General features: G+C 44.3%; 1 protein-coding gene across 1 annotated transcript; it reads right to left on the reverse strand.

Annotated features, from left to right (window-relative positions):
• Positions 1-198: 198 nt before the first annotated feature.
• Positions 199-12,566, reverse strand: DAGLB (diacylglycerol lipase beta). The gene is made up of 15 exons (XM_069029838.1): positions 12,443-12,566; positions 11,824-11,975; positions 9,481-9,655; positions 8,735-8,996; positions 8,519-8,644; positions 7,405-7,532; positions 6,381-6,507; positions 5,953-6,036; positions 5,455-5,532; positions 4,973-5,053; positions 4,757-4,884; positions 4,234-4,302; positions 4,066-4,138; positions 2,817-3,070; positions 199-1,344 (listed from the first exon to the last, which is right to left on the reverse strand). The coding sequence occupies exons 1-15, from the start codon at positions 12,535-12,537 to the stop codon at positions 1,152-1,154; spliced, it is 2,025 nt and encodes a 674-aa protein (XP_068885939.1). The 5' UTR covers positions 12,538-12,566; the 3' UTR covers positions 199-1,151.
• Positions 12,567-12,662: the final 96 nt, after the last annotated feature.

A 12,662-nucleotide genomic window follows, 5' to 3' on the forward strand; every position in this document is an offset into this window, starting at 1 on the left:
CCAGGTTCTCTGTTCACTCCCCTCATGCAAACAGAAGTGCTTTTCCTCTGAACCTCTTACAGTTTGTGCTTAAATGCCCCAGATTCCAGGCTCTGTGTGTTGGCTCCTCTCCTCCAGAGTCGCTGCACCCAAGGCTGGTGCCCTGGGCCCCTGCAGTCCCTGCCTCGTTGCTCTGACAGCCAGCACTGGTACCTGTCATTGCACAGGAGCCAAGGTTTTATTGTGCATTTAATTTTGTCTCCATACGGAGTATCACAGCAAGAGCATCCACACAGTTAATTCTCAACCACATCATATTTTACTTACATCAATTTTTTTTAAATAAATGCTGCTGAGCCTTAAAAAGAAAAAAAATTAAAATAGTTACACACTAGAAACAAGGAATCCACTTTTTAAAAATCAGTACAACTGGTTACACATTCTTGGCATAATTGGAGCAGTGCTCAGTAGCTGGAGCTAGAGCTGGTGCCCAACATGATGCCATGGCCTGAACAATATTTTTTTTCTTCTCATTAAGTAGTTTTAGTTTCAAATCAATAAAAGCAGTGATGTAGATCAACAAATACAAAAGACAGGTAGATTAAAGAATATTGCACATGTATATCCAAGCAGCATTTAACCACAACACACCCTCCCCCCAACCCCGGGATCCCAGCACAATCTGTAAGAAAAAATAGTGCAATCTCTGAGCTGTGCCTGCTGCAGCCTGGCCCGGGCTGGGCTCACTCACCCCTGCAGCCCGGAGCTGCCCCTGGGCTCTGCACAGCTCTGCCACGGCCCTGGCACCCAGCAGGGCACCTGGAAGCAGCAGTGGAGCTGCAGGTGGTGGGTAAGGCCTGGCAGGGCCACACCACCCTCACACATTCACTTTGGTCAAGCGTTCAGCTGCTGTGCCAGCGTACACTGGCTCAGCTGGAGCTTCTCACCCTGATCCGTTCTGGAAAAGCCCAGCCCTCAGCACAGAGACAGGATCTGTGCTTTCACCAGCACAACATTCCCCGAGGTCGCTGCACAGGCAAGGGCATTAAGACCCTTGTTCATTTTATGCAATGTGAGCAAAGTACTGAAATCCACTTAGGCATGAAAGTGGAAATGTGTCCTGAATACCTGAAACCTGCAAAAAAGCCCCCCAGGTTGTCCTTGAGCTGTGGTTATACTGCACTGGGGTTGTAGTCTCGTGTTTGACAAGACAGACACGATCCATGTTCCTGAGACAAACTGTTCAGAGCTTTCAGCACAACATCTGGCATGTGGTCTGTGATCATCTTGGGACTTATTAAAATGCTGCTGAAGACGGTTTCGTTTGACCATCTTGCTGTGTATTTAATATCTGAAGAACACAACCTAGGAAAAAACCACACCATAAATACAATGGCTGTTGTCAGAACTGGAACAGGCAACCTGGACACTCTGGACATTGCTCAGGGAGGAACTGGAACCCTCTCACAGCAGCAGGTGAGCTCCCAGAGGTGCAGGTCTGCCCTTCAGCAAACAGCTGGAATTGCTGCCATGAAGTGTCCCTGAGGGCAGAACTGCACCAAATTACACTGTGCATTAACAGGGAAAGAAACCACCAAAGATTCAAATAATCTTACTCCCAAAAGCACAGAATACAGCCTGGGCAAGGAGGGGGAGGGGGCTAAACACTGCACGTTCACATGGTAATGTCAAATTTAGGGAATAAGTCACAGTGGTATCAACAGGAGACGAGGCAATACATTCAGTGCTGCACACAGGCTGCACCAGTCTGTAAAATTAAATCCCAAATACATGATGGGTGCTCTTGTGTGCTAGTCCAACTTAAAAAAAAACCCCATGATTAACTGCTGTGCTGTGGAGTAAGATAGAAAAGAAATTAGCTCAATAGAAGAGCAGCCATCGAGAAAACCTGCCAGGTCAGAGGTGTTCAAGTATCTAACTTGCAAAACCAGTATCAAAATTGCTAGAAATTAAAGATGTGAAGCTTAAACAAAATACTGATCTACTGAATGGGAGGAAAAAAGTGAATTTCTTCTCCAATACTTTTCTCTCCTCTCTGTAAGACACAATTTCTCTTTTCTTCTATAAGATAGTCTTGTGCAAGTTAGAAATGCTCTTATTTCTCTTTCAGAACAACAACAAGAGGGTATCATGGCCTGCCTGGTGGTTTATGGGCTGTTTCAGGTTCCTTTGTCTAAAATCATCCAACATCAACAAAAAAAAAAAAAACCCACACCAAAAACCCCTGAACATGACACTGCCCCAACAAAGCCACAATCCCCACTCTTTCAGCAGTTTCAGCTTTCTGGTGTCTTTGTCTCAGCTTCCTGCATCCACAGAAAAGCAGCAAATGACAGGAAAATCTAGAGGCTCTGTGGGCACACACTGGATACTGGGGCAGCTGCAGCTCTCCAGCCGGGCTGGTTGCAGGCACTATTGCACCTCCTTCTGACCACCAGCACTCATGTGACTGCTCAGGGATTTTGTTACCACTTCACCACTACCAGGACACACAGCAGATCTGCAGTCTCGGACAGAAGCTGCAGCCTGGCAAAGCTGAACTTGCCAGTCTTAGTGTTCAAGGTCCTCACTTCAGCAGCTGCCACAAATGGGCAGGATAAGGCATAAGGAGGAACAGTGTCCAGGGCTTGCAGCAAAACCAAAAGAAGCCAGGAGGCACAGAATAGAAACTGAAAGCTGGGTAATGTGCAGTAACCAGAACTGGGTACTGGAGATGCAGGTAAGTCACACAGCTGGAAACGTGTACTTTGAAAGGGAGAAGGAGCTGTAAGTAGACTTTAGGGAGACAGGAGAGTGGAATTCATTATTCCACTTACCTCCTAGAGCTGCATTCTTCAACAATGTGGATAATCTTCCCAGGCAGATAGAGATGAGGATACTGAGGGGGTGAATTCAAGTGTGATTCCTCCTCAAGGGCGTTGTATGAAGGCGACCGATGAACCATTAAACTCTCCTCAGCCAGAAGGGGCTGGGTCAGGGCATCCTGGTTCCTTCCATCCAGCTCTGTTGGGAAGTCATCAGGATCTCCTCCAAACACCTCGTACCAACAGCCCCGCAGCAAAATCTGGTACTGAAATCAGAGAGCAGAACAGTCCAACTGAAGTCTGGCATCTCTTCAAGTAACTTACTCTAGTTGTGTGCTTGCACACACATCATCTGAAAATACAGTTAAAAGATTAAAAATTACTTCATGCACATGCTCCCCAAACTTTGTTTGATAATTATCTCCTTGCTGAGTTTTCCCCACAGTAACATTCATATCAACAGTATGGATCCCAAGCCTCCAGTAATATCACAGGAAACATTACCATCTTTACCAGCTGAATTACTCCACTCCAGAATTCTGCTCTGCAGGTTTAAGTTTTCTTGCACCTGTAACTTCTAACTGTCCATTATCTTATCCTGTATTTATGACATCACACAGACCCTCTGCACAGCCTGGAAATCTTGTGGGTATGGCAGATTCAAATTCAGATGTTCAAAAATGGCAGTTTGGAATCTTTAAGCTACACCTCTATCCCTGCAGTACCATCCTGCCTGACACCACACTGATCCAGCACTTTCAAAACTGTGTTTCCCACTAACAGTAAAAAGAGGTAAAGAATTAATACTGTAAAAGAGAAATATTTGCTTTTCAAATGAATTTTGACAGTAATATTTAAGTAAAATCATTAATTTGCTTACCTACTGGTACTAGAGTATTAAAGTAAGTAATCTTACTGACTTCTCATAATTTTAACCATTTGGGGTTTTTTTTCCCATTTTTGTTTTTTAATAGTTTCCTTTTATCAGCAAAACTAGCAAACAGATAACTTCAGGTGTTTGATGGTGTAAACTGGTATAGTCGGAGTCGTCCTGAATCCTCATCTCCAACAATACAACTTTACAGGATAGGAGAGTAACACAAATGTCACTGAATTAACCACAAACCATTTTGTTCTGAAACACAATTGTAACTCTCAGCTTTAAGATCAAAAATACACACACCAACAGTGACTGCATTAAATCTGGGGCTCAACCCAGGTAACAATTCCACAATTTTAACCAGGAACTGCACTTAGTTACCTTGGGTCTGTTGCAGTTTGCCACAATTCTCACTATTCTTCTCTTTAAATCCTCCATGTTGGGCATACTTAACCTGTTTAAACACACAGAACAAAGTAAAGCAAAGCCTCCTATTGTCTGCTATCAAACACATCTCCAAATATCAATTTAAAAGTATTTTCATCTCACCTTGCAACAAGGTCTTTTCCAACAATGACTGAAACAATGAAGTGCTTAGTGTAATCTGCAAGTGATTTGCTAAAAATAAATAAAGAAGAAAAAAGACACTTTAGATGCACTAAAGAGATAAGCAGAGTTTAGTTTTAGGATGATCACTATCTGTCAGTAAAAATGCAAGCATGTGGCAGCAGCATTTGCAGTCAGTGGGCATTCAGACCTTGCTGAAGGGCACAGAGTAACTTCAGTGCTGCCTGTAAGGGTGTGTGATGTCCACCAGGCCACAGCAAACAAGTCAGGTGAGCGTTTTCCTGGAACGTTTAAACTCTAATTTCACTGCCTGACAGAATTCCCTGGATGTGTTTCATTCTGTAAAGTTCTGCCAAGGACTCGACTGTAATTCCAGATGGAGCAAATTAATTTGAGTGGAGAACATACAAACTCTTCCCATAGTCGGGCCCACAGCTACAACCTAACACACCTGGCAGCTGCCTTAAAGATTTTTACAGCTTAGACACAGAACCAAGTCTCTCACCTTAAGAGCCCTCCTGGGGGAGAGAAGGCGTAACACCTCAGTGTGGGGAAGGAGTTCCTGAGCATGACGGCCAGGATAGATGCTGTCCCACCACCCAAACTGTGACCAACTATCACAAGTTTATATTCCTACAGACAGAGAGACAAACTTAGACAGACACAGAAAAAGCTGGGGGTAATTTTTCTGACAAATCAAATTATTTGGGAGGTAACTTACTGGGGCAATTGTGAAAGCCTGGTTTAAAATTCCATCATTTATTAGTTTTCGATAGATGTAATTTGCAGCCTGAGTTATTCCCTGCAAGAGAGCAGTTCAGGTTAGAAGGGTGTATCTAATCTGAGGTGTGACACATGTATAGTTCAAATACAACACCATCACAGAAAAACCTCCTTTTTGCAAAGCTGGTCTTCTCTTTAACATCCTCCTGACAGAGGTCTGGTTATAACCAAGAGGTCTGTTGGTGTTGTTATGTATGGGTTAAAAAGGTTTTGGGATATTTTGTAAGGACATTAAGTCTGATAAGAGGATTAAAAATTCTACCTTGCAGTGCCAGAGGCAGTATTTGATGCACCAAACACTGAAATAATTTTTGCAATCCGTCTGACAAGGAGAACATTCTTCTGTTTAACTAAGGAGCCCAGGTGTTTGTAGCTTGCTACTGCTGAGCTGATCTACAAACAGCCACAGGCTGCACACACCTTATGCACAAACCCATTCTCCAGAACTTCCTCCAGTGTCAGGTCTTCGCAGTCTGCAGACAGATCAGTGAGAATGTCCTGCAAACAAAGCTTTGCTCAGCCCTCCCTGCAGGGCTGTGTGGCTCGTGGGTTGTGCTCTGCTGCTCACTCCTGCCACAGGGACATCAGCTGTGGGAGCAGCACAACACATCCCACCACACACCACCACCCCAGCAAACACAGCAGCCACAGCTCCAAGCCTGGCTATTTCCAGCTGCAGACACCCCATTGTGGATGCACTCCACCCACAGTGACCTGGAATTACCACCACCTGTCTTCCACTCTCACTTCCAGTAGCACAGGGAATATTACCCATCCAAGGGTTTATTACTTAAACCTGCAAGACTCTTACCTGTGAGTGAGTTATTTTTACATGTGCCAGAGTAACACAATTTCCTCTAGGTACTGGAAGTTCACTCATTTCTATAAAGCTAATTATTGATATCAGATAGATGATACCTCAAAAGACAAGGTTCCTCTCACAGCAACCACAATAGCTTCTTTTTTGTGATCCAAAGCAACAAAAAATGGAATCTCATAGATCTGGAGGAAAAGAATGTAATCAGTAAGACACCAACTTTTTGTAAGGGCAAGCACTTGTTCTCACCTTCTGAAAGCTCTTATTGAGCTCCATATTGTACTAGGGAAAGAAGGAGAATTGGTCTCTTATCTGGTTGGTCTAAGTGCCTTTTTTCAATACTGAGACAGACTTCTATCAATGGTTTTGTGGCTGTTCCATTAGAATAGAAAAGAAATCCAAACGGAATGTTTTCATTTGGCTTTGCATCCTGCACTTCATAAATGCTGAAGGCAAACTAGACCCTTCACCCCTTGCTTTCCCTGAATTAACCACAACAGCTTGCTGAATGCCTGTCCAGGTTGTTTACCTTGTTATGAAAACTGATATGAATGAAGTCTCTGTACTGCAGTCCTGTTATTTTTAGGATGGATCCAAAGTGAAAGTTATGACGATCACTGCCCGTTATATCAGAATCTGTTGGTCTATTTCTGCAACTAACAAACACAGAAGAGAAAAACTTTCATTTTCCAATTTTTTAAGTTTCCTTTCCAAGAATCAAACTCAGTTGAATTTGCAGAAGGCCTTCTGCCAGGAACCAAAAGTACTTTCTTTTTGCAGTACCATGAGTAGTCTGATACAAGATGTTACCTCTGCCTTGTTACAGGAGCACTGGCAGAGCAAACAGTGCAGTAAGAAAGAATTCTTAAGATTAAAAGCCACTGAGAGAAAATACAAATGAGGAAAAAAGGAAATTCAAACAAAAATCTGCACATATGTTTTATCCACAGTATTATGTGGTGATTTTTTTTCAGCAGATTATATTGATATTTCATGTTAGTAATTACAAAAATCGTTCTTACAGCCACAAATATCAATGGTCACATATAGCAATCATACATAGCAACGTGCAAAATGACATACTGACCATAAACATTTTTGATTAAAGGGGTCAAAAGAAACAAAAAGGAGGCTGGAGGGACAGGAAACTTTAGCTAAGTCCTTAAGACAGGCAAAACTGTTGATAGACTTTTATTTCTGTATGTACATCTGTGCCCAAAAGGCACCTAGAAAAAGCCTCATTTTAAAATATGTTTCATTTAATTAGAATTCCTCCTTTGTCATTTTGCTAAATGACTTTTTTTATCTCAATCACAAACTTTTCTCATTTAAAAAAACCCAATCTTTGAGAGTAGTTAGAGGTTTGAGGGTGGAAAGACACTGGCATTTTCTCTGAATTTGTGAAAGATAATTCTACCAGTCAAGCTCATGTACTCCCAAGAGTGATACAGTTATATGCAATAAAAATACTGCTATTGCAACTGTTTTATTTCTGCTATGACTAGTTAAATAGAAGGCAACTGTGTGTTTTTAAGCTCTTGGGTCAAACCTACCAGTCACCATTGAGCTTACAGAGTGCAGTATATGGGTTGGTGTACACGTAGTAGGGCCAGCCATAAGCAGCTGCAGCAAACAGCATGTAGTGAGCAGCGTTCTCCAGCTCAACATCCAAATCATCAGTCTGGAAGCACATAGGGGAAGAAAAGGAAGCAGAGAGAGGGAGGAAGGCATGTTAGACAGCCTCAGAGTAAAACTGAACACAGGCTAGTGAAAATCAAGGCACGATGGAATACACGCTACCCAAAAGGAAAACCTCAAGATCTAAGAGGAACTAAAAATAGCCACTTGCATTTCAGGAAAAAGTCTGTGTTTATTTATGTAGCTACACAGCTCAAGGATCTTGTAAAGCTCTCATTGAATCAGTTTCTTCCAATACTGATACACTGATAAGCTCGATGCTGAAAGCAACATTCACTCCAAATATGTTACCTAAGGATGTCCAAGGGAAGGCTAAAGAGTCTGCAGCAGATCTCTCTGGTACAGACTTTTAAAGCACGACCCCATCACACTGGCTGGATTCAAAAGGAAGTTGACAGAGATGCACTGGTTGAAGTAAAACTATATACATCTATGAAACACAGGCCAAAAGGAGGGGAAAAAATTACAAAGGCACTTTTCCACTGAAGACCAGCAAAAATTAGTTAGCAAACTAACCCACCCCCTGCAAGCATTTAAAAGATGCTATTTTTGCTTCTTACCCTGTCTGGGTATCTGCAGCAGACAAACAGCCCACAATACATACTAGAAGACTACCTTCTCAGTTCTATGCAAACGGCACCAAACATTATATTCTCCTTCTGTTCCCTTTCTCTCTCAGCTGTTCAACAATGATCAAATGTCCTAAATGGTTTCTTTTTTGCACTGAATTCCCATCCAGATATAAGTTCTACTCATGCAAAGGCAGAAAAATGTTTTGACCATAAACTCATCAAGTTGTTTTCTCTGCATTTATTAATACCTTACACTGTTATGAATTTTTATTGCAGTGTTTAATTTAGTTAATAAACAAAACCAAGAAAACCCTCTACAGAAAGAAGTGCGTTTCAATTTGCTCTGGCACCATTTCCTACAATAATTACACCAGAGGCTGCACCAACCCTATCTTACCACAAGAGACGATGGAGAATGACACAGGACTTCTTCAGGCTCCTTGGGGCAATTTTCCATTTTATCTTGCTCTTGATGGAGCAGAATCAAACCAGCTGCTATGTCACTTGGCACCAGATCCGTGTCCTGTACAAAGACGTGGAGGACTGTGTAAAACCACCCCAGACCTCAACACTGCAAAGCTCTCTCGCGCACAAGCGCGGCGCTCCCTCTTACTGAGAAGTAGCTGCGGAAGAGCTCGGCGATGCTGGTGAAGGCCACCCGGTGGTCATCGTCCTGCACGATGCAGCAGCACAGCAGCCGGATCCTCTTCTCCCACACCCTGGTGGCAGAGCTCTTCACGTTGTACAGCAGCTGCCCCGACTGGCTGCTCTCCAGGTTGCGGCTCACACCGTCGGGCAGATAGAACGTCTTCTTCCCCCCGAGGGGGTCAAAGACAATGAGTACTCCAACGATGGTGAAGACGATGATAATCCAGCTGCCAGACAGGAGGGAGTGGGATAACTGATCTGGGAAACCAGACACTTCTGGCAAGTGTGCAAGAAATCCCAACTACAGATCTTGACAGGCAGAAAACGCAGCTGGGTATGGAATTCTGTATGGAGACCTCTGCAGCTCTTGGCACTGGGCTTGCAATACTCTGGGCACCAGAACAAGGCTGTCAGCTCAGTTCACACAGGGCACCAAACCTGGAATCCCAGCCCTGTGCTTTGGAAGCAGCAGCCCAGAGGTGTGACAGCTCCATTTTTCAACACCAGCTAAGTGATCTTGTTACTATCCCCTTCACATTTATCCAGTTTTCTACACTCCCATTGTCCCTCTTACCCTTTCTGATCTTCACCTCCTTTCCTTCACTGCAGGACATGCTCTCTCTCCCAAGGCAAGCAGATTTTTGAGGGAAGGAGACCATTTTCCTTCTCACATACACTACCAGGCTCAGATTTGTGGGAAGGCACCTTTACCTTGCAATAACTGTCCCAATGACGCCATTTATCACAGTCTTCTCACACTGCACACTGTTGTCTGACACCCACACAGCGCCTACAACAGCCCAGATGAATTCAGGGAAGTAGAGAAGGAGGCGAGTATAAAGTATTTTGGGAAGTGATTTTCTTGGGCCTGGATTAGAAATTGTTCCTGAAATTAGAGAGAGAATTTAAAACAAGAACCGCTCATGAATGCACCTCAAGAACATAAAATCCTATCTGGAAACATGAACTTTCTGGGCTTTACAGAAAGTAAGAAACAACTGAAACTATCAAGTTCTTTCATACTAATGGAAAGCTATCACTGAAGCAAAGAAAAACAACAATGGGTTTATAGCTGTGATTCTTAGAATTTATCAAAGCCCAAACCAGCTCTAGTCAGAGACAATTCTGCATTGAACTTGGGGCAGCAGTGCTGTGCCCAGCATAAGCCAAAGCTGCATCCAGGAGCAACGGCTCACCTACAGTTCCTCATAACACGTGGGGCCCTTTATTATTCTATTTAGCTTTTAGTTGGTTGAATATTTAATTTTCAGATGCTATTTTGCTGGGCTATTATGAAGTTTTGTTAATGGAGTTACTAAATAATAGGAGAACAAAAGTAGGACCATTACCAGGACAAATACTTCTCAGGCTATTCTCTGCTTTGTTAATTTACTAACAAGCTCTTCATTTTAGCACTCTCAGGCAATAAAAAGGGAGTAACTTTTGGCCAACTCATCTCCTTAAACCAGTTTGCTGATCCCAAGGTAATGAGATAGCGGGGTGTGCGTGCTCAGGTGTAGACAGGCAATTTATAAAGGCTGCTGAACAAAAACAACTTTGGAAACTTTTTTCCAATTACACAGCTGTGGTTCACACCCAGTGATAAAACTGTTTCAGAAGCCCTCGATCCAGAGGTTGCTTTTTCCCATTCCCAGGTTGCAGCCTGTCCTGTAGCAGCGTGGTTGCTTACACAGACACAATCAGGTGGAACCGTAGTTCCTCTAAACAACTCTTCCTTTCTCAGCACCACCCACAGGGTGTGGAGACTCCAGCCAGGTTCCCCGCTGGCATCACCAACTGCCAGCACAGCACAAGGGCTGGTGCAAGACCCAGCACACCCAAACCCACACATTACAACCACAGTCCAACACACCTCACCTTTTATTTTCTTAGAAATTTATTCAGCCTCAGAATTCTTCCATCTCTTAGTTACAACGGCCTTTACAACACAATAGCTGTACTTTCACACCAAACAAAGGTCTTTTATTACTGCTATTTACAGTTACCTCTCTCACCTCTGCAGCTTTGGTTAGAGCCTGGTGCTAACAACACCAAGGACATGGGTTTGACCCCTGTATGGGTCATGCACCTACGAGCTGGACTCAGTGATCCTTGTGGGTCCCTTCCAACCCAGAATATTCTGTGAAACTTTGATATAAACAGCACAGTCTGCCTGATCTTACTTCCCCTCCTCTGAAAACTCTAGGAAAACCAGTGGTCAGATTCGAGGCCACGATTAACATCCACACTTCTGCTCTGTCATTTTCATGTACTCTTAAAATTGCTTAAATGGAAAGAAGTATAAATACTTATTTACAGAAGCATAAATACTTATTTTCAGTGTGTCATGAGAACCAACATATTAGAAACTGTGGAGTCTCATCTGTTACTCCAGAGACCACACACATTTTTCAAACTAATCTTCTTAACATTACTTCGATGATCAGGTGCTTCACCAGAAAAAAGCTTTCTTGGCAATTTTAACCCAAAATGAACCATTTCTACAAATGATTAGAAGTTGCACTGGGGTCCTTACTCCTGTTCAGCCATGCATTTCAAGCTGTGGGTCCTGCTCTATTTAACAGTACTCACTGTCAGTTTTGTTATGACATTATACAATTCACTTTTCTGTGTGTTTTTCCCCAAGCAGCCCGCTGCAGCTAAGGGACTTTTACAAGACAGGACTAAACCTGCCCAAGCAAGGCAGAACTAACATGATAGTTCATATGATTCTGGATGCATTTCCCTAAATTCCTGTCAGAGAGGTGGAGCACTGTTCCATCAGCAGTCACGCAGAGAGAGTTTTCAGGATGCTCTGATGGCAATGAACCATTAGCTCCACTAAGCTCTTGTGTCTATTTATTATGTTAGATTCCAGACTAATAAAGATAATACTATTAAAGCAAATATGTTAATGCTGATGGAGTCTTTCAAGTCTGACTACCATCAAAACATTTCAACTTTTGGTGGCTTTTAATGTCAGCTCCGGATTAAAACCACGTATCTATTACAATTCTAGCAGATAAACACAAAATATCATTATTAACTATTTACCTTGCATACTGATGTATACAAGAGCAGACAACGCACATATTATGGAAGCCAGAAGAATAAGGAGGCCGAGCAGGTAGCTGTGCAGCAATCCTCCCCCAGGACAGTTAAATTGCCCCTTGTGAACCGTGTAAAGGACAAGAATCCCAATCCACCTGCCGGGACGCGAGATAACAAGAGTTATAGCCGGAAGGGGGACGCGCCTGCTGCCAGGTGATCACCTGATAGTTAGCGCTCGTCGTAAGGAAAGCATTGCACAAAGATTAACAGCAAGGGACCTGTTACGTAAGGAAAGGGTCAGAATGAAACCACTACACGAGCACTCAGCAGGAATTACAATTCAGTCGAGCCGCAGGCTCCCTGCGTGGTGCTACTCCCTCCCTCAGAGCCCAGAGCACCGCGGCTGGCGGACACAAAGCAGTCCCCGTATAAATTACGAAACCACACGAGCGCTACTCGGAGATGCAGCACAGCGGGCGCCGGCGGCCCGGAGCGCTCCGGCAGCGCGGGCACCGCACCGCGGGTGATGTGCCAGGGACGGACACCGCCCGGGCCGCGGGCCCCGCTCATCCCGCCGGGAAGCGGCCGGGCCGGCGGGCAGCGGCCCCGGGGCGCGCCTTACCACACCAGCCTGACGAACAGCTCGAAGGCCCCCGGGAGCACGAAGTCGTCGCTGCCGATGGCCCAGCGCCGGCCGAACACTACGAGCCCCGGCATCCTGCGGGTCCCGCCGCCGCTCCCTCAGGGCCGCCCGAGCCCCGCTCCCACCCCCCCACAAGACTTCACCTCCCGCCGGGGCGGGAACGACGTCACGCTGCTGTGACGTCACGACGCCCACACCG

Source organism: Aphelocoma coerulescens, chromosome 14 (assembly GCF_041296385.1).
Source record: "Aphelocoma coerulescens isolate FSJ_1873_10779 chromosome 14, UR_Acoe_1.0, whole genome shotgun sequence".
Taxonomy (NCBI): domain Eukaryota; kingdom Metazoa; phylum Chordata; class Aves; order Passeriformes; family Corvidae; genus Aphelocoma; species Aphelocoma coerulescens.